This window comes from Somniosus microcephalus, chromosome 6, assembly GCF_052327205.1.
Source record: "Somniosus microcephalus isolate GS21.2 chromosome 6, FLI_Smic_1.0, whole genome shotgun sequence".
In the NCBI taxonomy this organism is placed as follows: domain Eukaryota; kingdom Metazoa; phylum Chordata; class Chondrichthyes; order Squaliformes; family Somniosidae; genus Somniosus; species Somniosus microcephalus.
The window spans coordinates 30,110,076-30,133,559 of record NC_140992.1 but is presented as its reverse complement, the minus strand read 5'-3'; the positions used below and the strand labels follow the sequence as shown (position 1 = coordinate 30,133,559).

The following is a 23,484-nucleotide window of genomic DNA, read 5'->3' as shown; positions in this document are numbered from 1 at the left end:
GTCAAGTCTAGAGGTAACAAAGGCATGGATGAGGGTTTCAGCAGCGGACGAGCTGAGGCAAGGGCGGAGACGGGCGATGTTACGGCAGAACGCCAGAAAGGAGGGCGGATTGATGGTAAAAGACAAGTAAGGTGAGCAGACACGGGGCGAACCTTCAAATGTGGCACCCTGTGTGTCAACATTAGGTCCATTGGGATTGGGATGGAGTAGCATTTAAAACCCAGGGCGAGTTGAATTATTTGCACAATACAATACACATGATTTGCTGTGGCGTCGGACCTTTGGCCATTGCCCATCCACCACAGGTTGCTGCTCCATTCAAATTCCCATCCTCAATCACACCACTGGTTGGAAAGTGGCTTCAAGAAGAGCTGCAGCTCCCTCGTCAACAGAGTCCTCCTACTCCTTCTCCCATGAGGCCTGGAGCTCACAGCAACTTTGAACCCAGAGACAAAAAAAAATTAGGATTAGTTGACATTGGGCAAATATTTCCATTTACAACTGAGAAAGCGGCGCCATTCCAAGGCAATGCTCCCCTCACATAGCTCGTCCTCATAACTCAAAACCCAAGAGTGGCGAGGAAGGGGGTGGAATAACAACAAAAAATGCTGGAAATACTCAGCAGGCCAGGCAGCATCCGTGGAGAGAGAAACTGGCCTGCTGAGTATTTCCAGCATTTTCTGTTATTTCAGATTTCCAGCATCCGCAGTATTTTGCTATTATATGAGGAAGGGAGTGGAGTGGATTGAGATACAGCACAGACCAGTGAATGGGGTCGGTGGAGGTGGCTTTGTGTCGCGATACATCAATCTGACTGCTGACTTAGATCATCTACCGCTGAATAATACTAAACTGGCTCAATGTGTTGGGTGGGTCAAGAAAAATGTTTTAAATCATTGAGGATAAAGCGTGGGGAGGCTTTGGGAATTGATTGGTCTCCGGCTCGCGGGTTGTGTGAAATTCTGCCCATCTTTGTTCCTCCGCCTGTCCTGCTCCTTTAAGACGAGACTGGTGTTGTACAGGAACCTGCTGCAATCCTCGCCAATGGGCTTGAGCTCTGCACTCAGCGCCGCTCTCCTTTCTATCACAAGGCGCCTTCTCGTCCTGTGCGGGTAAAAATAGCCCCCATTTCAGAAAGAGAGAGAGAAAAAAAAAAGGGCTGGCTGGCTGGATCCGTGAGAGTGCCGAAAGTAGGTTGATCCCACCAGGATTCAGCCCCCTCGTCAACCTGTCGTCATTGGGAATCCGGTTATCTTCGTCCGCAGCCGCGATCTCTCAGTCTGCGAGGACTCGGGTTACTCGGGGAGACCTGAGTAGAGAGACAGAGACAGAGACAGAGGGGGGAGCCTGAGCCCCAATCCTCACCCGAGCCAGGGACAGGCAGCATCGCATCAAACACAGCCCCGCTCACTGCCTGGCCCCGGGCGGCGCTCCTGCCGCTGAAATGCCAGCTCTCTTGTTGCTGCTGACCGTCCTGTGCGGAGCCAGTGCCACCCCGCCGAGTCCCTGTGGCAGCCAGCCCTGCCTCAACAATGGCACTTGTTTAACTTTGCAAGGACAGCCGGCGTCCTACAACTGCACCTGCAGCCCGGGATTCGCGGGGCAGCACTGCCAGGTAAGAGTGCCAGGCATGCCTCGGCTTTATTTTTTATTATAGTTGGTGGGTGGGTGGGGGGAGAAGGTGCAGAGAATCGAGATAACGGAGCGGGCTGGCGGCTCCTGGCTTGGGGAGGGTTGCCCCTTTGTCCCCCCCCCCCCTTTTGGCCCGGTTCTAATGTGCGCCAGGCTGAAAATTGGATCGTTAAGAATCGAACATCGTTTCCGAGGCAACTGAACGGCTCTCGGCGTTGTCCGGAGCGATTCGGTCCTGCCTCGTCCTCCGATTGCAGGGAAATCACATTTATTTGGAGCGGCATTGACTGGTCCAGTGAATGGTTATTCTGGAGATGCAATCCCCAAATGAAGGAGCGGTGTGTGTCTGTTGTCTCCCCGAGCCTCCGGTCCCTGTCGGTGACACACCAGGAAGGTGACATTGAACTGGCTTCATATAAACTGGCACCAAACCACCAAGGTCGGTTATTTGGGCAAAACCAGAGGTGCCAGCGGAAATCCGAGTGTTTGGAGGGTAGTTTGGGGGCTCTGCGTGGTCCGATCTTCTAGTAAGCTCCACACCGAACGGCCAGCCTCCCCCCCCCCCTCCCTCGCCCCTCAACCAGCCTTCAAATATATATAAAAATGTAAATGCTATTTAAGAATGAGACTGTGGGAAAGGTCGGCGGTTCCTGTGCTGCACCGTGCGGGGACTCTTCATTCCCAACACTGCTCTCAAACACTGTTAGTTTCTGTGTGAAACTTTGCTGTTGATGGAATCAGAAGAACAAGGTGATTCAAGGACACGGGTTCTGGTGGCTCGCTATCCAACCCCGTGCATCGTTTTGAACAGTGCTGAGTTTGATTTGCCTGCATTTTTTGGGGAGGTCTGATTTCCTTCCCTGTATTTTAAGGAAGACAAAACAGGTGTTTACAGAGCGCCTCATGGCGTTTCTCAGGACTTCGCAAAGCCCTTAACACCCAATTCATGAATTACAGCGGAGTTAGCCGTCCTCCCCGCCGGTGCTTTATTGACTGTGCTGACTTGTTAAGGGAGACAAGCAACTAACCAAATACAAACTCTCTCCTCCGCTGTTTGATAGTGCGGCGTCAACACCGCGTCCCTGAAGGACAAGGTGGGCGGAATGTTCACTGATAATCTCTGCTGGGAGTCTTTCAGCACTGCCTCCCAAACTCACCCTAATCAGGTCACGAAGAGCTTGTAGATACATTTCCGCCCAATTCTTTAGACTTTCAGTATTAACTACAATGAAACCCGTGTTTGGGAACAGCAGGATTTAAAAAGCGCAAGAAACGACCATTGCCGATGAGGGGAATGTAATCGAACTACTGCGCGTTAAACCCCCAGATTCCCAAACCAAGCTCATACCACCATTGATGTAATGAGGTCCAATGGGAAAGTTCCCAGTGGTTTGTGGTGCACAATGAGAGTGAGAGACCCCCAGCCGCACCTAGTGTTTCCATCAGTTTGTTACCTATTCCGCCGTAAAACATTCTCACACATATGTTACTGCATCAACTTGAAGGATAATTCGCCTCCTGATGTGGTCTATGGACTCCCAACCCCCCCCCCCCCAAAGAATTAGATTAAGTCCCATTGCAGCAGGATGCAGAAATGTATAAGATTAATTATTGGGCAAGTTGATGATAGAAAGAATTAGGATCTTGTAAGATGAAGGAATCAAGAGTATAACAAATATGATTGACCTTTCAATAGTGCTGTTCCTCATCGGGTACATTGGGTATACTGAATATCCTGATCGTTTCCTGTTAGGGACTAGAATGTGCTCAACAAGCACGTTGGAGCAAGAGATCAGTTGCTCAATAAAGCATGGTAGCTTCAGCAATTATCTCGAATCCAGATGTTTTGAGGACACTGGGTACAAAAATGAATTTCTTCCAGACATTTGGTGCGTCGGTGCCGTTGTCTTTCCAGTGAAAGGTCGTGCGGTCCCCAAGTTAATGAGACTTGCCGAATATTTGATTGTTTTTGTAGAGAGATGAGGGTCTGATGATGCAGGCAGTGGTTGCTGACTGTTGCTTTAATTCCCCAACATCTGGCGCATGCATGAATCGAGAAAACCTAATGACTACCTGCCGCAGACAACCACTGCCAGCTCGCACGGTGACCAGTTTTCTGGATTTTTCATTAACAGTTGAGCATCACCAATCACTTTTTGATGCGTTTTAATGGCTTGTCAATTAACTAATATTAGCGAGATATCTTGCAAGATACTGTTTTATGGTCGATGCAGGTTTTAATTGCAAGGCTCATTGCATCTGTTCTTGCAAATTAATTATATTTTATCACTGTTTTTCTTATTTTTTTTCTCACTAATTTTCTCTCCTCTCCACGATTCCTTGTTGCTGTACAGAGCTTTGACAGTGAGTGTCGGCAGGCTATTTAAGAGCCTTGGGACGTTTTACTATGTTGAAGGGGCTATATAAATGCAAGTTGTTGTTGAATGCGGGAATTGGGAGTGCATTGCCACCAAGCCCAGTCTAGTCCTGACTCAATGCCCACACACACATGTTTGCAGCCGGATAGTGATCAGGAGCAGGAATCCTGTCCATTCTCTTCCCTCTTGCCTGACCCAAGGCGCTGAAGCCAATTGTAAAGACTCTGGCGTCACTCGAGTGAGGTCTGTTCATTCAGCCCTGCCCAATGGGTGAACCCTGGGATCTTTACGCTGTGTGTGGATAAACCCAGTGACCCATTGGTGCAGTCCATCATAATATTCATTGGGAAAACAACACAAAAGCAAACATTATGAATATTCGTGCTGTTGTAATCCCCGTTGTTGCATAATCTTCCAGCATCCAGCAACGAGCGAAGATTTCCTCTGTGAATGTATTGAAATTGTAAGCCTGTTTATAAAGAACACATTTATGATTTTGCCACATATTGCCCAAGCTGAATTTCCTCCCCCTCGGGCTGTTCCAATGCAGTTTTTGCAGTAGGCACTTCCACAAACTGAACTTGCTTGATAATTCCTGAATCCCCTTTTACTTTCATCTCAGGATTTGTGATAAAACACCGAATCATTGAGTGAATCTCTACTCGGTTACTAAATGGACCAGCACTTGTATAAAGTGACAGAATTTTAGTTCAACTTCAAACTTTATCACTAATCTTTATTATTGTAATACAGGGCTTGGGAAATGTTTTGCAATGTAATGGACTTCTTTGTTTGGGGCGAACGAGAATTGATATTGTTTAGTGAAAATGAAGGTGCATTGCAATATAGTCTAAATTGCAGCTTCATGCCTAAATATAGAGTAGCATTCTGCACCAGGATAGGTTTATTTCTTCTGCCGAGGTAGGGATCGCAGCTTATTTATTTTCACAGCGTTAAAATGTGATCTGATTATAATGTCGCTTTAACGATTGACAGCAGTGCAAACTACAAAGGGCTCGGGGATAAAGCAATTAAACACTTGTACCGCTTTTAATATTGTTCTTTGGCCGCCTGTGACCTGAATCCCCCATGATATATCATGCTATGATGTCATCCTATGATGTCATGCTATGATGTCGTCATATCTTTGTGCCGTGACATCACTATCTGATGACATCATGGCGCCACTACGTCGCGCATGTGCAGAGGCCAATTTGTCTTGCCACTCTGCGGGTGCAGTTCACCTGTGCCGTAGTTACTGTGAGAAAATTTTACAGTTCTCCCTAGACCAAACCTATAACATAAAAGGTCCTTAAAGTGTAATAAAAATGGACACATTTGAAAATGATTAGAGAGGAAAAGCTACAAAAGGGGAAACAAAGACACAATTTGAATGCAGGAATGGGAGGAGAGAATTAGTTAAAAGGTGATGCAATGTGGAATTCCATGTAATTTGCATTGGAATGGGGAGACGTGGGTTCTTGTATGTGGACAGCAGTGGCTCAGTGGGTAGCACCCTCACCTCTGAGTCAGAAGGTTGTGGGTTCATAGTCCCATTCCAGGGACTTGAACACAAAAATCTAGGCTGACACTCCAGTGCAGTGCTGAGGGAGTGCTGCACTGTCGGAGGTGCCGTCTTTCAGATGAGATGCAAAACCAAGGTTCCGTCTACTCTCTCAGGTGGATGCAATAGATCCCATGGCACTATTCGAAGAAGAGCAGAGGAGTTATCCCCAGTGTCCTGGCCAATATTTATTGCCTCAATCAACATCACTAAAAACAGATTATCTAGTCATTATCACATTGCTGTTTGTGGGAGCTTGCTTTGTGCAAATTGGCTGCCACGTTTCCTACATTACAACAGTGACTACACTCCAAAAAGTACTTCATTGGCTGTAAAGCGCTTTGGGGTGTCCGGTGGTCATGAAAGGCGCTATATAAATGCAAGTCTTTCTTGATATGATTTCCCCCATGTGGTAAGGTCCTTAAGAACATAAGAACGTAAGAATTAGGAGCAGGAGAAGGCCATACAGCCCTCGAGCCTGCTCCGCCATTCAATAAGATAATGGCTGATCTTCGACCTCAACTCCACTTTCCCGCCCGCTCTCCTTAGTATAATTGTGCTATTGTGAGAAGGCACAGGTTAGAAGATAGGCTGGGAAGGAAGCTCAGAGGGAGAGCCACTCTTTTCACTTTAAAGAACCAAATATTGTGTGCTGCTGGAAGAGATCCGTGAGTAGCTCTCCAATCCTTTCCCTCAGGAAAGGTGCCTGATGCAGGGAGACTATAGGAACATTATAGAGGACTACTGGGTGCAAGTTGCCTTCCTCCCCCTGGCCAGGGAGTCAGAATGAAGTAAGGTTTTGATATCACTTCATAGAATTAAGACTTTTTGTCTAATCTCTAACAACAACGGTTCAGTTATCCCAGCTGGAACAGTATGAATAATTGAACTCTGCATTAACTCTCTGGGCCAAATACTTGTATGGCTGCATTCAGTACCATGGTTAATGTCTATAGTACCCTAACATTTAATTTTGTAATCCCCTGGGTTCTGGTGAACTATCCTTATTATAAATCAACCATTATGAATATTTAATCATCTCTTTGTTTCCACGGTACTGAATGCTTGGCATTAAGCAAATACCATAAAAAAATATATTAGTATGGTAAATCTGCTCTAATATTTACTAATTACTCCAATATTTACTAATTACTCCAATATAATCACATATAAAAATCAAATCATGCTTACAATCTAATGCTCAGTGACATTTGAGACTAATTACGTTGCCTTCTGCTATCCCCCCTCTCCCTGCCCCTGCACTTGCTTAAAAATCTGTTACATCTCTAACTTTTTCCAGTCCTGACGAAGGGTCATCGACCTGGAACGTTAACTCTGTTTCTCACTCTACAGATGCTGCCTGACCTGCTGAGTATTTCCAGCATTTTTTTGTTGTTTTTATTTCAGATTTCCAGCATCCGCAGTGTTTAGCTTTTGTATTAGAGGTACTCTTACTATCTAAGTGTTTGGACACCTTGGACCTGAGAAAGACAAACTGGGATATTTTCTTAACAACGAGACAATAGGTGTTTTGGAGGAGCAAAGGGAACTAGGTGTCACGTACACACATCAGTAAAAGCTAGCACGCAGGTACAAAGAACAATCAAAAAGGCTAATGGAATGTTGCCCTTTATCTCGGATGTCTCGGAGCGGCTGCAGGGCATTCTGGAGGGGAGGGTGAACAGCCAGTTGTCATGGTGCATATAGGTACCAACGATATAGGAAAAAAATGGGATGAGGTCCTAAAAGCTGAATATAGGGAGTTAGGAGGTAAATTAAAAAATAGGACATCAAAGGTAGTAACCTCAGGGTTGCTACCAGTACCACGTGCTAGTCAGAGTAGAAATAGAAGGATATTTCAGATGAATACGTGGCTAGAAGAATGGTGCAAGGGGGAGGGATTCAAATTCCTGGGACATTGGAACCGGTTCTGGGGGAGGTGGGACCAGTACAAACTGGACGGTTTGCACCTGGGCAGGACCGGGACCGATGTCCTAGAGGGAGTGTTTGCTAGTGCTGTTGGGGAGGGTTTAAACTAAAATGGCAGGGGGTTGGGAACCTGTGCAGGGAGACAGAGGTAAGGGAAGCAAGGATAGAAGCAAAAGACAGGAAGGAGAAAAGCAAAAGTGGAAGTCAGAGAAATCAAGGGTGTAAATCAAACATGGCCGCAGTAAACAATAATTCTAAAAGGTCTAAGTGTGTTAAAAAAACAAGCCTGAAGGCTTTGGGCTAGATTTTCAGTTGCTTGCGCCAGCAGTTAGCGCCTTAAGAGAAGTGATTTCCGGGCGCTATGCGTGTAGCGCCCGGGCGCAGCGCAGTTTGCGCCCCGCCCCAAATTAAGTTGCCCGTTAGCGCCGGCGCAAAGTTTAGCGCCCGCCCGGATGCGCGCGCAGAAAATGACGTCACATCCTCGTGCAACGCCCTTTGGCCGCCCCGATTGCAAACTTCAGTCGGACCGCCCCATTGTGCGGCGGGCGGCCGGAGCGTTTGGAAAAAGGAACGCAACACAACCAGCGCGGGCCCCGGGGGGCGCTAATTAAAGGGAACGTCCTCTCCAGTATAAAGGCCATCCTTTTTTCAGAAAACAGTCTTGTGCAACGCATTTCTGGAGACACAACAAGGAGGATAGCTAACTGGTTTCAAGCAGCAAGAGCCAGGTATTTTTGGACTCAGGCAACAGCGCTGCAAGTGGCCATTTGGAAATTAGAGTGTTTGCCAGGATTTGATGGGGGTTGCATGGGGTGCCAACGCGGAGCTGCAGCTCCATGTCCGTAGGGCTCGCAGACGCATTGTGAGAGGGGCAGCCCTGGCTAGAGGCAGAGGGGGCTACAGGCGTCGGCCACGTAGGCCTTACCCAGTCAGGCTATACCGCCAGCAGCGCTCCTACCTAAACATGAGTGCCGCGCGATGTGTTAAAAGGCTCCGATTCCGAAAGGGGGTGATTGCAGAGATCTGCCACCTGCTTCGCCGAGATCTGCGGCCAAAGCTCAGGTGCAGGACGTCTCTGTCGGTGGAAGTGAAGGTGACAGTGGCATTGAACTTCTATGCCACCGGCTCCTTCCAATACGCTGCTGGGGACATAGCAAACATCTCCCAGTACGGCGCGCATCGCTGCATCCGCCAGGTGACCGAAGCACTGTTCAGAAGGAGAAGCCAATTCATCTCCTTCCCCATGGCCCTGGAGAGCCAGCATCAGCGCGCATTGGGATTTTCCAGACTCGGGGAATTCCCCTTGGTGCAGGGCGCCATTGACTGTACGCATGTGGCTTTGCGGGCCCCTCTGGAGCATGGCGAGCAGTATCGCAACAGGAAGGGCTACCATTCTCTGAATGTGCAGCTGGTCTGTGACCACAAGCAGCGCATCATGGCAGTCAATGCCAGCTTCCCAGGCAGCAGCCACGATGCCTTTATCCTGCGGCAGAGTACTGTGCATGACATGTTCCAGGCACAGCCTCCCCCAAGAGGATGGCTACTCGGGGACAAAGGCTATCCTTTGTGCACCTGGCTCATGACCCCGCTCCGCGCGCCCAGGACCGCTGCTGAAGAGGCCTACAACGAGAGCCATCAAACCACCCGCAACATCATCGAGCTAACTATTGGGGTCCTCAAGCAGCGGTTCCGCTGCCTTGATCGCTCCGGAGGAGCTCTCCAGTATTCGCCGGACCGGGTCTCCCAATTTGTGGTGGTTTGCTGCATGCTACACAACCTGGCTATCCGCAGGACTCAGGCACTGCCACCTGACGTTGGACCAGCACCTCAGGAGGAGGAGCAGGAGGAGCATGAGGAGGAGGAGGAGGAGGAGGAGGAGGAGCAGGAGTACGTTCCCAGGAGGGAGCGACCAGGGCCAAGGGCCGCACGACGCCACCTTATTACACGGTACTTCTAAGCCCCCTGTCAGGGAATGGCCAGGGGCCATGAGGGAAGATGAATGCAGCCGCTCCGCAAGCCCTCAGCCGGCGAAGCCAACAAACACTAAGAAGAACAACCATGGAGACTGCATGAATAAAGATAATTTTTTATTACACAAAAATGAAAAGCCCTTCCCACATGAATCCCCAAAAACAATAAACGGGCCCCACAAAAAGCCCAACAAACGACTCACTCCCACAAACTGGGGAGGAGCCACTCCACCTTTATTGAAACCGGGCCTCAACGTCGGCCTAACGCAAAAAAAAAGCCCTCCAAAAGCACAACCATGGGCAAAATAAAGATGGCCACCGCCATATTAAAGGAAAGCTGGCCACACCCTCTACTGAGTGGCCCGCGAGGGCGAGACCTTGGCCAGCATTTTGCCTCCCCTGCCCTGCCTGCTGCTCCTTCGCAAGCTCTGCCCAGTGGCTGCTGCGAGGCTGGGGGAAGGCGCCTGAGGCTCAGATGCCCTTCTGCCAGATGCCGCTGGGGGGCGGCCTACACGGCGTTTGGGCCTCGAGGGGCCGTCTCCTGAGTGGCGCACCTGAGCCTGGCCACCATCAGCTGCAGCCGCTTGCCCTTGACGCCCCAGAGGGGGAATGGCGGCGACGGATGGCGCAATGTGGGCCAGCTGGCGTCTGGGATGCGCTGGCTGGTGCTGTGGCGCGGTGGCACTCGGCCGGGCCCGCACTGCAGGATCCGCAGCAATCAGCCGACGGCCGGCTTGCTGGGATGGTCCAGCGCGGCGCCTGCCCTGGCGATGCCTGCCTGAGACAGCGCGTGTGGCAGCAGTGAGTGGCCCTGTGGTCCTGGTGTGCGCGCGCATCACATCCGCCAGGGTCTTGACGGCATCAGTTAGCATGCGGCCAGTCGCGGCAGTTGCTGCCCCGAACTCGCGCACACTGGTCGCCAGCGACTCGATGGCCTCAGGCATGCGCCCCACCACGCTCATGAGCTCCGTGTGGCGCCGGTCCGAGTCGTCGGCCATCTGATCGAGCTTCCGCACCTCCTCCGAAGTGAAGGTGTCCGGACTGGAGTCGCGACTCTCCCGCTGGGGAGGAGGGGGCCGAACTAGGGGACCCTTGCCGCGTTGGTGACGGCGAGTGTGCCGAGCAGCAGCACTCCCCTCTGATCCTTCCCCCCTTTGGGGGGAAGGCCGCGGGCCACGCGCACGGCTGCTGGGTGGCTGGACGCCACTGGTCCCAGAAGCTGCATTGCCCTGCGACAGTTCCTCCAGGCACTCGTCCAGTGAGGAGGTGTCAAGCATTTCCTCCTCTCCTGCGGGACGTGACTGTTCCCCCGAAGGTCCGGCTTGCTCCTCCTCCTCCTCCTGGTTGGAGGTGCTGTCACTGGCAGCCTCAGGGTCCTGGTCGTCACCAGCTGAAAGCAGGAATGCACAAGAGTAGCTTCAGAGTGAGGAGACGGCGTCAGCGAGGGAGTTAGGACTGGTGGGATTCAGCGCATTGGTGGGACAGTGGCAAAGGAGGTAGCTCGGATGGGCCAGTGCGACGCGAGAGGGCCAAAAGGCGAGGTCCTTACCATTGCCGGGCAGTGGAGGGTCGGATACACCGCACGCTGTGGGGACAATCACACGGGCTCCCATGAGCACACACACGCGCTCCTCCAGCCGAGTGAGCTTCTGCAGCTTGGCGCGGCCACCCCTGGCACGGGCCTGGCGATTAAACGCTACTTTAGCCTGCAAGAGAATGGACGGGCTGTAAGTGCGCAGTGAAGCCCTGATGTAGTGTGCACTGCCTCCCATGGTGGAATAGCTTGGACAGAGTGAAGCCCTGATGTAGTGTGCACTGCCTCCCATGGTGGAATAGCTTGGACAGAGTGAAGCCCTGATGTACTGTCCACTGCCTCCCATGGTGGAATAGCTTGGACAGAGTGAAGCCCTGATGTACTGTCCACTGCCTCCCATGGTGGAATAGCTTGGCCAAAGTGTAGAGTGCCGAATGGCCATTTGATGCTCATGACTGTCCCAATGCTGCTGGCTGAGGGCTGGCCAAAAGGACTTTCAGGTCCCTTTGCCCATCATGTCAGGTGTACATGCAAGAATGAGGAGGAGACTGGAAAGGCTACTCACCCTCACAATCCTGGTCAGATCGTTGTATTTCTTACGGCATTGTTTGTGGGTCCTGGGGGCCTCGCCGGTGAACGTCACCCTCTGGGCGATCTGCTTCCAGGCTTTGGTGTAGTCGTGGTGGGTTGGATTCCTCCCACTCTCTGGAAACAAGATCTTGCGCCTCACCTCCAGAGCTGTGACCATTATGTCCAGATCACCCTCTGAGAAGCGCAGGGCACGCTGACGGGCCTTCTCTGGCGTTGCCATGACTCCCTGGGGCTGAGCAGTAGTGTTGAGGCCTCTTTGCAAGGCTGCAGTGTGCAGGGCGTGGCAGCAGACCAATTCGTCCCTTCCCCCTTTAAGAGCTGGTCGGCACCACGGGGTCTGCTGTCAGTGCAAAAATGACCGCACCCGTGCTGCGCCCCGCCTGGGCGCTATCCCTCTGGACCGCCGGCTTAGCGCCTAAAGAGAGTAGTGGAACGCCTCTTTTAGCGCTCCACCAACCTCTTAGGGCGAAGCCACTGAATTCCCGGCAACGGGGCGCTACTTTGGGGCGGGCGCTAACTTCGGGCGGGCGCTAAAGCTAGCGCCCCAAAACTGCCTATACTGAAAATCTAGCCCTTTGTGTCTTAATGCGAGGAGCATTTGTAATAAGGTGGATGAATTAGCTGCGCAAATAGATGTAAACGGATATGATGTAATTGGAATTACGGAGACATAGCTCCAGGGTGACCAAGGCTGGGAATTCAACATCCAGGGGTATTCAATATTCAGGAAGGACAGGCAAAAAGGAAAAGGTGGTGGGGTAGCATTGCTGGTTAAAGAGGAGATTAACACAATAGTAAGGAAGGATATTAGCTCTGATGATGTGGAATCTGTATGGGTAGAGCTAAGAAACACCAAGGGGCAGAAAACGTTAGTGGGAGTTGTATACAGACCCCCAAACAGTAATGCTGAGGTTGGGGATGGCATTAAACGGGAAATTAGAGATGTGAGCAATAAGGGCACAGCAGTTATCATGGGTGACTTTAATCAACATATAGATTGGTCTAACCAAATTAGTAACAATACTGTGGAAGAGGAATTCCTAGAGTGTATACAGGATGGTTTCCCGGACCAATATATCGAGGAACCAACTAGAGATCAGACCATCTTAGACCGGGTATTATGCAATGAGAAAGGATTAATTAGCAATCTTGTTGTGCGAGGCCCCTTGGGAAGGAGCGATCATAATATGATAGAATTCTTCATTAAGATGGAAAGTGAAGTAGTTGATTCAGAGACTTGGATACTGAATTTAAATAAAGGAAACTACAATGGTATGAGGCGCGAGTTGGCTAGGATGGATTGGGGAATGTTACTTAAATGGTTGACAGTGATAGGCAATGGCAAACATTTAAAGATTGCATGGATGAACTACAGAATTTGTTCATCCCTGTTTGGCATAAAAATAAAACAAAAAAGGTGACTCAACATTGGCTAACAAGGGAAATTAGGGATAGCATAAGATCCAAGGAGAGGACATATAAATTGGCCAGAAAAAGCAGCAAACCTGAGGATTGGGAGCAGTTTAGGATTCAGCAAATCAGGACAAAGGGATTAATTAAGAGAGGGAAAATAGAGTATGAGAGTAAGATTGCAGGGAACATAAAAACTGATTGTAAAAGCTTCTATAGATATGTGAAGAGAAAAAGATTGGTAAAGTGAAGCGTAGATCCCTTGCAGTCAGAATCAGGGGAATTTATAATGGGGAACAAAGACATGGAAGACCAATTAAATACATACTTTGGTTCTGTCTTCACAAAGGAGGACACAAATAAACTCCCAGAGATGTCGGGAACATAGGGTCTAATGAGAGGGAGGAACTGAATGAAATCAGCATTTGTAGGGAAATGGTGGGGAAATGGACAGGATTGAAGGCGATAAATCCCCAGGGCCTGATAATCTACATCCTGGGGTACTTAAGGAAGTGGCCCTAGAAATAGTAGATGCATTGCTGGTCATCTTCCAAAATTCTATAGACTCTGGAACAGTTCCCATGGATTGGAGGGTAGCTAATGTAACCCCACTATTTAAAAAAGGTGGTAGAGAAAAAACGGGGAATTATAGACTGGTAACCTTGACATCGGTAATGGGGAAAATGCTAGAGTCCATTATAAAAGATGTAATAGCAGAGCACTTGGAAAACAGTGACAGGATTGGACAAAGTCAACATGGATTTACAAAAGGTAAATCATGCTTGACTAATCTATTGGAATTTTTTGAGGATGTAACTGGTAGACTAGATAAGAGAGAACCAGTGGATGTGATGTATTTGGATTTTCAGAAGGCTTTCGATAAGGTCCCGCATAAGAGACTAGCGTGCAAAGTTAAGGCACATGGGATTGGGGGTAAGGTACTGACTTGGATAGAAAACTGGTTGGCAGACAGGAAGCAAAGAGTTGGAATAAATGGGTCTTTTTCCGAGTGGAAGGCAGTGACTAGTGGGGTACCGCAGGGATCAGTGCTAGGGCCCCAGTTATTCACAATATATATTAATGATCTAGATGAGGGAACTAGATGTAATATCTCCAAGTTTGCAGATGACACAAAGCTGGGTGGGCATGTGTGCTGTGAGGAGGATGCAGAGAAACTCCAGTACGATTTGGACAGGTTGGGCGATTGAGCAGATGCACGGCTGATGCAGTATAATGTGGATAAATGCGAGGTTATCCACTTTGGTGGCAAAAACAGGAAGGCAGATTATTATCTGAACGGCAATAGATTGGAAAAAGGGGAAGTGCAAGGAGACCTGAGTATCCTTGTGCACCAGTCGCTGAAGGTAAGCATGCAGGTGCAGCAGGCGGTTAAGAAGGCAAATGGTATGCTGGCCTTCATAGCGAGAGGTTTCGAGTACAGGAGCAAGGATGTCTTGCTGCAGTTGTACAGGGCCTTGGTGAGACCACACCTTGAATATTGTGTGCAGTTTTGGTCACCTTATCTGAGGAAGGATGTTCTTGCCACAGAGGGAGTGGAAGCGTAGATACACCAGACTGATACCTGGGATGGCAGGAATGACGTATGAAGAGAGATTTGGTCGATTAGGCTTATATTCACTAGAGCTTAGAAGAATGAGAGGGGATCTCATTGAAACTTATAAAATTCTAACAGGACTAGACAGACTAGATGCAGGAAGGATGTTCCCGATGGCGGGGTAGTCCAGGACCAGGGGTCACAGTCTAAAGATGTGGTAAGCCATTTAGGACTGAGATGAGGAGGAATTTCTTCACCCAGAGAGTGGTGAACCTGTGGAATTCTCTACCACAGAAGACAGTTGAGGCCAATTCATTAAATATATTCAAGAAGGAATTAGATATATTTCTTAAGGTTAAGGGGATCTAGGGACATGGGGAGAAAGCAGGGACAGGGTACTGAATTTGGATGATCAGCCATGATCGCATTGAATGGTGGAGCAGGCTCGAGGGGCCGAATGGCCTACTCCTGCTTCTATCTTCTATGTTTCTATGTTTCTATCTCCAGTGAGTTGGAATTCCAAAGTTATGCTTCAGTTATACAAAGTCTTGGTCAGACCCCATTCAGAGCACTGCATTCAGTTTTGGTCACCAAACCTCAGGAAAGATATATTGGCCTTGGCGAGGGTGCAGTGCAAATTCACCAGGATGCTACCCGGGCTTAAATGGTTTAATTATAAGGACAGGTTGCATAAGCATTTTTTTTATTCCCTTCAGTTTAGAAGGTTGACGGGTGATCTAATCGAGGTATTTAACATGATTAAGGGATTCGATAGGGTAGATACAGAGAAGCTATTTCCTCTGGTGGGAGAATCCAGAACAAGGGCATATTCTTAAAATTAGAAATAAAAACAGAAAATACTCAGCAGGTCAGGCAGCATCTGTGGAGAGAGAAACAGAGTTAACGGCCCCGATTTTCCTGGAGCCGTCAGGCGGGGTTTCAGACATGTGGGGGGGGGGGGAGAAAATCCCGATTTTGGGGGTCCCGACACCATCCGCCCAAAACCCGCCTCCACGTAAGTTTCAGGGGAGGCGGGTACCCGCCCCGCACTGGGACCCGCCGACCCGAGGCGGGAAGGGATTAGTGCCAATTAACTGCCTGTTAACAGGTAGTTAACAGGCAGTTTTTAGCCTAATCCCTATTTTGAGGGGTGTCGTGTGGGTTTCCCAACGGCTCCAAACCACGCCAGGTTAGAGCAGGCGGGGAGTCGGGTTGAAGGACTTGGAAGGGTCGTGATGTCGGTGTTCAGGTGAGTGATGGGTGCATGAGTGCAAAGGTAAGTGTGTTTGGTGTGTCTAAAGTGTGTAAAGATGTTTAAATTACCTGTACTTACCTTAACAGCCTTTCCTCCTCTAGGTTTCGGGAGTCCATCACTCAGCGAGCACTGAAAGCAAAATGGCTGCGATATGTCAAAAGTAACAGCCTTCAGCTTTCATTGCCGGTGAGACTTCTAACTGAGTCTGTGTAGAACGACTCAGGTTAGAAGTCAGACTGTCAGTGTTTGACAGCTTCAAACAGCTGTGAAACACTGATATTTCATCTGTCAAGAACTCTTGACAGATGAAATTTCAGTCTGTGACGTCACCTGTTGCCGGGTGGCCCTTAATTGGCCTGCTGAGCCCGCTGGGCGGGCTCAACAAGGTCAATCAAGGGAAAATTGCGCGGATTGGCCGAACATCGATGTAGGCGGGACTAAAACCCGAAAGTTGTAGTCCCGCCTCCTTCCCGACAGCTTTATGAAAATCTACCCCAACATTTCAGGTCGATGACCTTTCGTCAGAACTGCTGATGAAAGATTTCCATTTATTTGCTATTTCCAGCACTTTCTATTTTATTTCAGATTTCCAGCATCTGCAGTATCTTGCTTTTGTATCTCAAAATTAGAAATAGGACATTTAGGAGTGAAATCAGGAAGGACTTTTTACATAAAGGAAGGCAAATGCTTCATATCTGAACATTGTGATACATATCTGGAAAAAGATCGAAAACCATGCAAGTGTTAGAGATAAAAGTAGCAACTCTGACACAAAGTAATCCACTCACCACATCCAGGGCAAGTACCTCACTCGCTCGAAGTCATATGATCAGCTATCAGTAGACCATTTTGTGTATCCACCATTGCAAAGCTGTTCAGTGCGTGTGTACCTAGCCGTTACTTTTCTCTAGAGTCAGGGAACATATAACCACGAGAGCTGGGGTCAACAGGGAAATTATATTTAAAAAGTGGTACACCATCTGCCGCTCCCCCAAAAGACTGTGGATGCTGGGACAATCAAAATTTTCAATAAGTTTTTGTTAGGTAAAGGTGGGTAAATGGAGTTGAGGTACTGATCAGCCATGATCACACTGAATGGTGGAACAGGCCCGAGGGGCTGAATGGCCTCCTCTTGTTCCTATGAAACCTACTGTGTCTGGACTGGCTGGCTACGCCTGATTTACTCAACACTCCAATCACTTTTAAAGAAGTAGTCCTTAATAATAATAATAGACTTACAGAAATTAATGTCACTATTAAAGAAGGATTCTTGTATAGCTGGGCTTTCTGATATTAACATTGCACTTAAAAGAATTTGGAGGGAAAAGTTCAGCATAATTCAATCATTTAATGCATATAGTAGCGGCTGCTACATTTCTGACAGAATTGTTTATAAAAATTGTCAAACTACTCAGCTTATGCCACCATTTTAATTACAGTGACATGTGAACAGTAGCTCGCCACACTGCTGCGCTGTACATCTGAAAAGACTCCCAAAATGGTGGATTCATATATTAGAGGTGTTTTATTCTAACAACGTTCTTCAATTCATTTCGTTTTTATTTTAAAAGGAAAGATCAGGGATGACTGGCAGCTCATAAGTCACATGCGGTTATTCAGGATTCGAAACACAGCTCTTTTCACGCCTCTGTAATTGGTCACAAACATCCCCCAAAATCAATTTTACTCAGAAATGATAACATTTGCTGTCAATAAAAAGTGTTGAAATACCATCTACACTCTGATTACTTAAACTTGTACGTGCTGAGATCATGTATGTTGTTTTAATAAAATGGCTGCAACTGTAAGCTAAAGTAAATATGAAAATGAAGTTACTAAAATACAAATATGATAATAAGCATAGAACTTTCAATGACGAATGGAAAAACATTTCTACATAGAGGAAAAGGGAAAGATGGTATTGTAGGACGTATTCTAACCATAATATCAAGCTGGCATGGGCTGCTTCATCATTATTGGAGCAGTTGTGAATAGAGCTGAACACTTTGGAAATTCAGAAGTGGGGCTGTTCACTGATGATACCAAACTGCAGCAACTTACCAAGGTTTCTTCGACAGATACACTCTATCCTGGCACAAGCCTGTGTGCTGACAGGTGGCTTGAAGGATGGTTTTGGAGTTTTTTGTTTCCAAATTTGGGTATTTCTAAGCCAAATTAGATTTATTTTGTTATTGCGATTGGGGGCAAGGTATTGACTTGGATAGAGAACTGGTTGGCAGACAGAAAGCAAAGAGTTGGAATAAACGGGTCTTTTTCCAAATGGCAGGCAGTGACTAGTGGGGTACCGCAGGGATCGGTCCTTGGACCCCAGCTATTCACAATATATATTAATGATCTAGACAAGGGAACTAGATGTAATATCTCCAAATTTGCAGACGACACAAAGCTGGGTGGGCATGTGTGCTGTGAGGAGGATGCCGAGAAACTCCAGGATGATTTGGACAGGTTGGGTGATTGGGCAGAAGCATGGCAGATGCAATATAACGTGGATAAATGTGAGGTTATCCACTTTGGTGGTAAAAACAGGAAGGCAGATTATTATCTGAATGGCAATAGATTGGGAGAAGGGGAAGTGCAACGAGACCTGGGTGTCCTTGTGCACCAGTCGCTGAAGGTAAGCATGCAGGTGCAGCAGGCGGTTAAGAAGGCAAATGGTATGTTGGCCTTCGTAGCGAGAGGGTTTGAGTACAGGAACAAGGATGTCTTGCTGCAGTTGTACAGGGCCTTGGTGAGACCACATCTTGAGTATTGTGTGCAGTTTTGGTCGCCTTATCTGAGGAAGGATGTTCTTGCCATGGAAGGAGTTCAGCGAAGATTCACCAGGCTGATACCTGGGATGGCAGGAATGACGTATGAGGAGAGATTGGGTCGATTGGGCTTGCACTCGCTGGAGTTTAGAAGAATGAGAGGGGATCTCATTGAAACATAAAATTCTGACAGGACTGGACAGACTAGATGCAGGAAGGATGTTCCTGATGGTCGGGGAGTCCAGAACCAGGGGTCACAGTCTAAGGATAAGGGGTAGGCCATTTAGGACAGAAATGAGGAGGAATTTCTTCACCCAGAGAGTGGTGAACCTGTGGAATTCTCTACCACAGAAGGCAGTAGAGGCCAATTCATTAAATATATTCAAGAAGGAGTTGGATATATTTCTTAAGGTTGAAAGGGATCAAGGGGTATGGGGAGAAAGCCGGGACCGGGGACTGAACTTGGATGATCAGCCATGATCGCATTGAATGGTGGAGCAGGTTCGAGGGGCTGAATGGCCTACTCCTGCTCCTATCTTCTATGTTTCTATGTTAGGCACAGCTATCAAGGGATATGGGGCAAAGGTGGGTAAATGGAGTTGAGGTACAGATCAGCCATGATCTTGTTGAATGGCGGCACAGGCTTGAGGGGCTGAATGACCTACTCCTGTTCCTATGAACACTGCTGTGTATGGATTGGCTGGATGCGCCTGATTTACTCAACACTCCTAATAGGGATAAAATGTCAAAATGTAGGCATAACCAGTATGCACCGTTAAAACTAAATCCTTAGCCTGATGAGCAGGCAGTCTTGCATCTGGTTCCAAACAGCTCAATAAAAGCAAGCTAAAGATGGAAATGCATTTCTCATGCTGCAGATACCTGTGGGCTGATTGACCTAAATCTGAGTCTATGCGACACAATCTTACAGCACACTCTCTCTCCATGGAGCAGACGCCGTCTGTTTAATCAGGTGACAGTGGGGGGATTGAATTCAGTTTGATTCAAGTGAAGAATAAAACAATAGGGTCTGATTACATTTCACAGGTCTGTAACAGCTAAATGTTAGGTGTTAAATTTACAGAGCACCGTAAACTGTGAGCTACAGATGATTAAGAATTCTTTTAATGTTCAAGTGACTTTCTCTGTCTTTTATTGCAGTAACAAGATGGTGATTGAACAAATTACTATTTATGACACAATCCCTGTCAGCCTAAGGAAAGGGAATCTTTATTTCTGTAACCAACTGTGAATATGCACATCTTCATTTATTAAAGTGTGAATTACTGACCATTATGTTGTATATTATCAAAGAATCACTTCGTAATGGTTTACGTCAATAATGTAAAAATTCTGTTTTATCAAAGGAGACACATTGATTTAGATCCAAGCCTCGTGTGATCTTATCAGATGTTACTGTAAATTTGACAGGATTTGTATATGTTATATAATAATACAAATATAGTGATGCAGCACCTTGACGCTAAAAAGTGGTACGCTACAGTCTCTCGCTTGCAAACCCTTTACAAGGTGAGTTCCTGATCTTTACAGGGCTATGAATAGGGGGGAGGGGAGGACAGGGTCATGATTGAAATTTATCCTGCTGCTCTCATGCAACTTTTAGCAGACTATCGCGCAATGACATTTCCGAAGGCTGGGGAGTACATTCTGGTTTCTGCTGGACTGGCAAGTTTCAAATCGGCCCTTATATTTAGGCCAATCGGATTACTTAGATGCCAGTGTGATTTAAGATGGGCTATGCATTAAAATATTCAAAGAGATATTTGCGTTTTTCTGATGAATTCTGTACGAATCAAAGCTCCTTTTGTACCTTCCAAAGACACGGACCACCGATGACAACACGCAAGGTAATGGCATTGCCTGTTGGAGCACAAAGCCGTACATGCCAGCAGGCCCCAGGCCCTATGCCCAGTCGATGTTTCAAACAGCGCAACATTTAAGGAAAGAAAAATGAGCCGTGGTTCCCTTTACTGATCCCTATCCAGTGATCTCCGCTGTGCGTGGACGTCAAGTGATAACGAGATTGGACTGAGCTGTGCTGTCTTCCACAGCCAAACAACCCGACGACACTCCCAGTCTAGGTCCACATATGAATAATAATAATAATCATAATAATAATCAACTTTATTGTCATTGTTAGTGCACAAGTGCAGTACAACGAAATGTAGGCTTGCAGCTCCCGAGAGTGTACATTTAGATTAAGACATTTAAACATTCAACATTCATTTGGCTTGTAATACATTAACATAAACATAACCATAATAAAGTGCATTGGCAGATGTGCAGGCTTTAGAGTTTATTTGTGGAGTTCAGTAGGATGACAGCCCTGGGAAAGAAGCTGTTCCTAAATCTGGTCGTTCAGGTGCGAATGCATCTGTAGCGTCTCCCAGATGGCAGGAGGGCGAACAGACTGTGGCTGGGGTGGGTAGGGTCTTTGATGATGGACCATTTAGTTGAGGTAACGGAGGATGGCCACTGCTGTAGAACCATATCCCAACAAGAGGCAGCACCTTTACGGTTGTGCGGGAGCAGAATTGGCAAAAACAAAATTGAAACTCAGATTAAATTATTAAAATGATCATTACAAGAAGCAGGCTTCATTTTAACGGTCAGAAATAGTTACGTCATGCAATGGCAAAAATGCAAGTGGCTGGCATTTCAATTTACAGTCTGAGCATGTCTCAGCAATCTTTCATTGTGAGCCATTATATATAATATTAAAAAAAAATACAAATGGAAAATCAGATGGTGAATGGAGGGAGCTGTGATGTGGTGGAAATGAGCAGCTCCTAAATTCATGAATTTTAATCAGGTTTCAGCCCTTTAGGAACTGGAGCAATCACATTCATATCTGAAAATATCAGCTCCTCTCTGCATTTGAAATGACATAGGTGGAAGGAATAGTGGAAGAAAGTTAATATTTGAGCATATCTCGCACGCCTTATGGGAAAAACGTATCTTCATTCCGGCTGAAGTGTGCAATATTGGACTCTGATAATTTATACACCTCAATAAGGTCTCCCCTCAGCCTCCTCTATTCCAAGGAAAACAGACCCAGCCTATCCAGTCTTTCCTCATAGCTAAGATTCTCTACTCCCGGCAACATCCTTTTAAATCTCCTCTGTGCCCTCTCTAATGCAATCACATCTTTCCTGTAATGTGGTGACCAGAACTGCACGCAGTACTCTAGCTGAGGCCTAACTAGTGTTTTATACAGTTGAAGCACCACCCCCCTGCTCTTGTACGATAGCAAAATACTGCAGATGCTGGAAATCCAAAATAACAACAGAAAATGCTGGAAAAACTCAGCAGGCCAGGCAACATCCGTGGAAAGAAAATGGAGTCTGTTAAATCTGTGAGTTGTTCAAGTAATTAATACTCAGACTTAATCAGTAACAATAAAACAGGTCTTTACTGGTTGGAGGTAGGGACTATACGTAGGTCTTTACTTCATGCCCACAGGCGGGAACTGAGGGGAGATCAGTACCCACAGTACTATTTATACCCCTATGGCCAGGAGTGGTACTGCGTATCACTACGCCCAACAAGTAGTGCAGTCCTGTCCATAGGTTCAAAGTAGCACACATATTACATACACAACATTCCTCCCTTCCTAGCTTTACAGTCATCTCCCCATTTAACATAACGTAATAACATATATACATATATAACTTCATGTCAAAACAGATCACAGATTCAGTCTCTGCGGAAAACAGTTCACAGATTCAATCTCTGTGGTGGAGTCGGTTCACGTTGCTGGAGTGACTCATTCAATAGTCCTTCCATGGATTTAACAGTTTGAACTTCCGAACTGAATTGGCTCCGTTCGGAGGGACCACGTGTGTGATCTGGTAGAGGTAATAATGGTTCAGATGGGTCATCTTCTGTTTCGACTTTTCCTTTTCTGCTTCTTGGAGACTCTCTGGGCTCCACTGTCAGCTGCCACAGCTGCCAGCTGCATGCGCAGTTCCTCCTTCTCTTCCTCCTGTTTCCGTCGTAGAGCCAGCTTCTCCCGATGTTCCGTAGACTTTTGGTGCTCCTCCATGATTTCTGTATGGTGGGAGTCGAAGTTACAAGTTGGGCAGGACAGGACATAGTAATATTCGGTGTCGTCCTGATCTAGGCCAGCGAGAGGGTCTTCTATTTCCTCCATACCCAGCTGGGCGTTAGCCAGCTTTTGTTCCAAGTCCAGACATCTTTCCTGAAGAGACTTCTTCATGCGTACCTCTTCATCCAGCTTTTTCTGGGCTTTCAGCAAGTCGTTTACTAGTGACCTCATTTGTGATTTTAATACTTCAACTTCCTTTGGAGATTGATTGATCGGACTATGCAATCCCTCTACCGGAGCAGCTGTTTCAGCGGTCTGTTGTTCTACGTTGACGTGAGTCAGCGTACTTTTGGCATCCAAGGGCTGCTCTGTTGCAGTCATCTCAGTCTGTGTTGCCACCTCAGCTCTTCCAATAACCTTTGAGAGCTCCGAACCCCTTTCGTTTGAATATTGAAGTTCGTGTTCAAGTTTTTCCCATTTCAGAGTCCTGTCCTTCAGCATATGCAGGAGTTGGCTGACCGTTAACTCCTCTGACATCAGACGTTTTGTGTGCTCCTGTTCCATTTTCTCCATCAGCTGCTTCTGTTGTCTTTCCAGATTCTCCAACTCTATATCAAAGAACTCTTTCGTTGCATTCAACTCTTGCTCACAACGGCGAAGCATTTGTTCTAATTGCTGTTGTAGTTTGAAATGGAGTTGAGTTCGAGCCCGGTGTCCCTCAGAAATGGGCACATCAGTAGACTTGCCAGACTCAGAATCCACAGTTAAACTATGTTGTTGTTGCTCAGTGGAATTCTGTGCTGAAACTTTGTCTTTTGCACCTGAGTTG

The 23,484-nt window shown here is 47.3% G+C and overlaps 1 protein-coding gene across 1 annotated transcript in view; it reads left to right on the top strand.

The window, feature by feature from the left end:
• The first annotated feature begins 1,050 nt into the window (after positions 1 to 1,050).
• dner (delta/notch-like EGF repeat containing) overlaps positions 1,051 to 23,484 on the top strand; it is a 333,612-nt gene continuing 311,178 nt past the window's right edge. Inside the window, exon 1 of the mRNA XM_085989907.1 lies at positions 1,051 to 1,615. Within this exon, the coding sequence (XP_085846033.1) occupies positions 1,445 to 1,615 (171 nt within the window). The 5' untranslated portion in view covers positions 1,051 to 1,444. The remainder of the gene's footprint in view (positions 1,616 to 23,484) is intronic.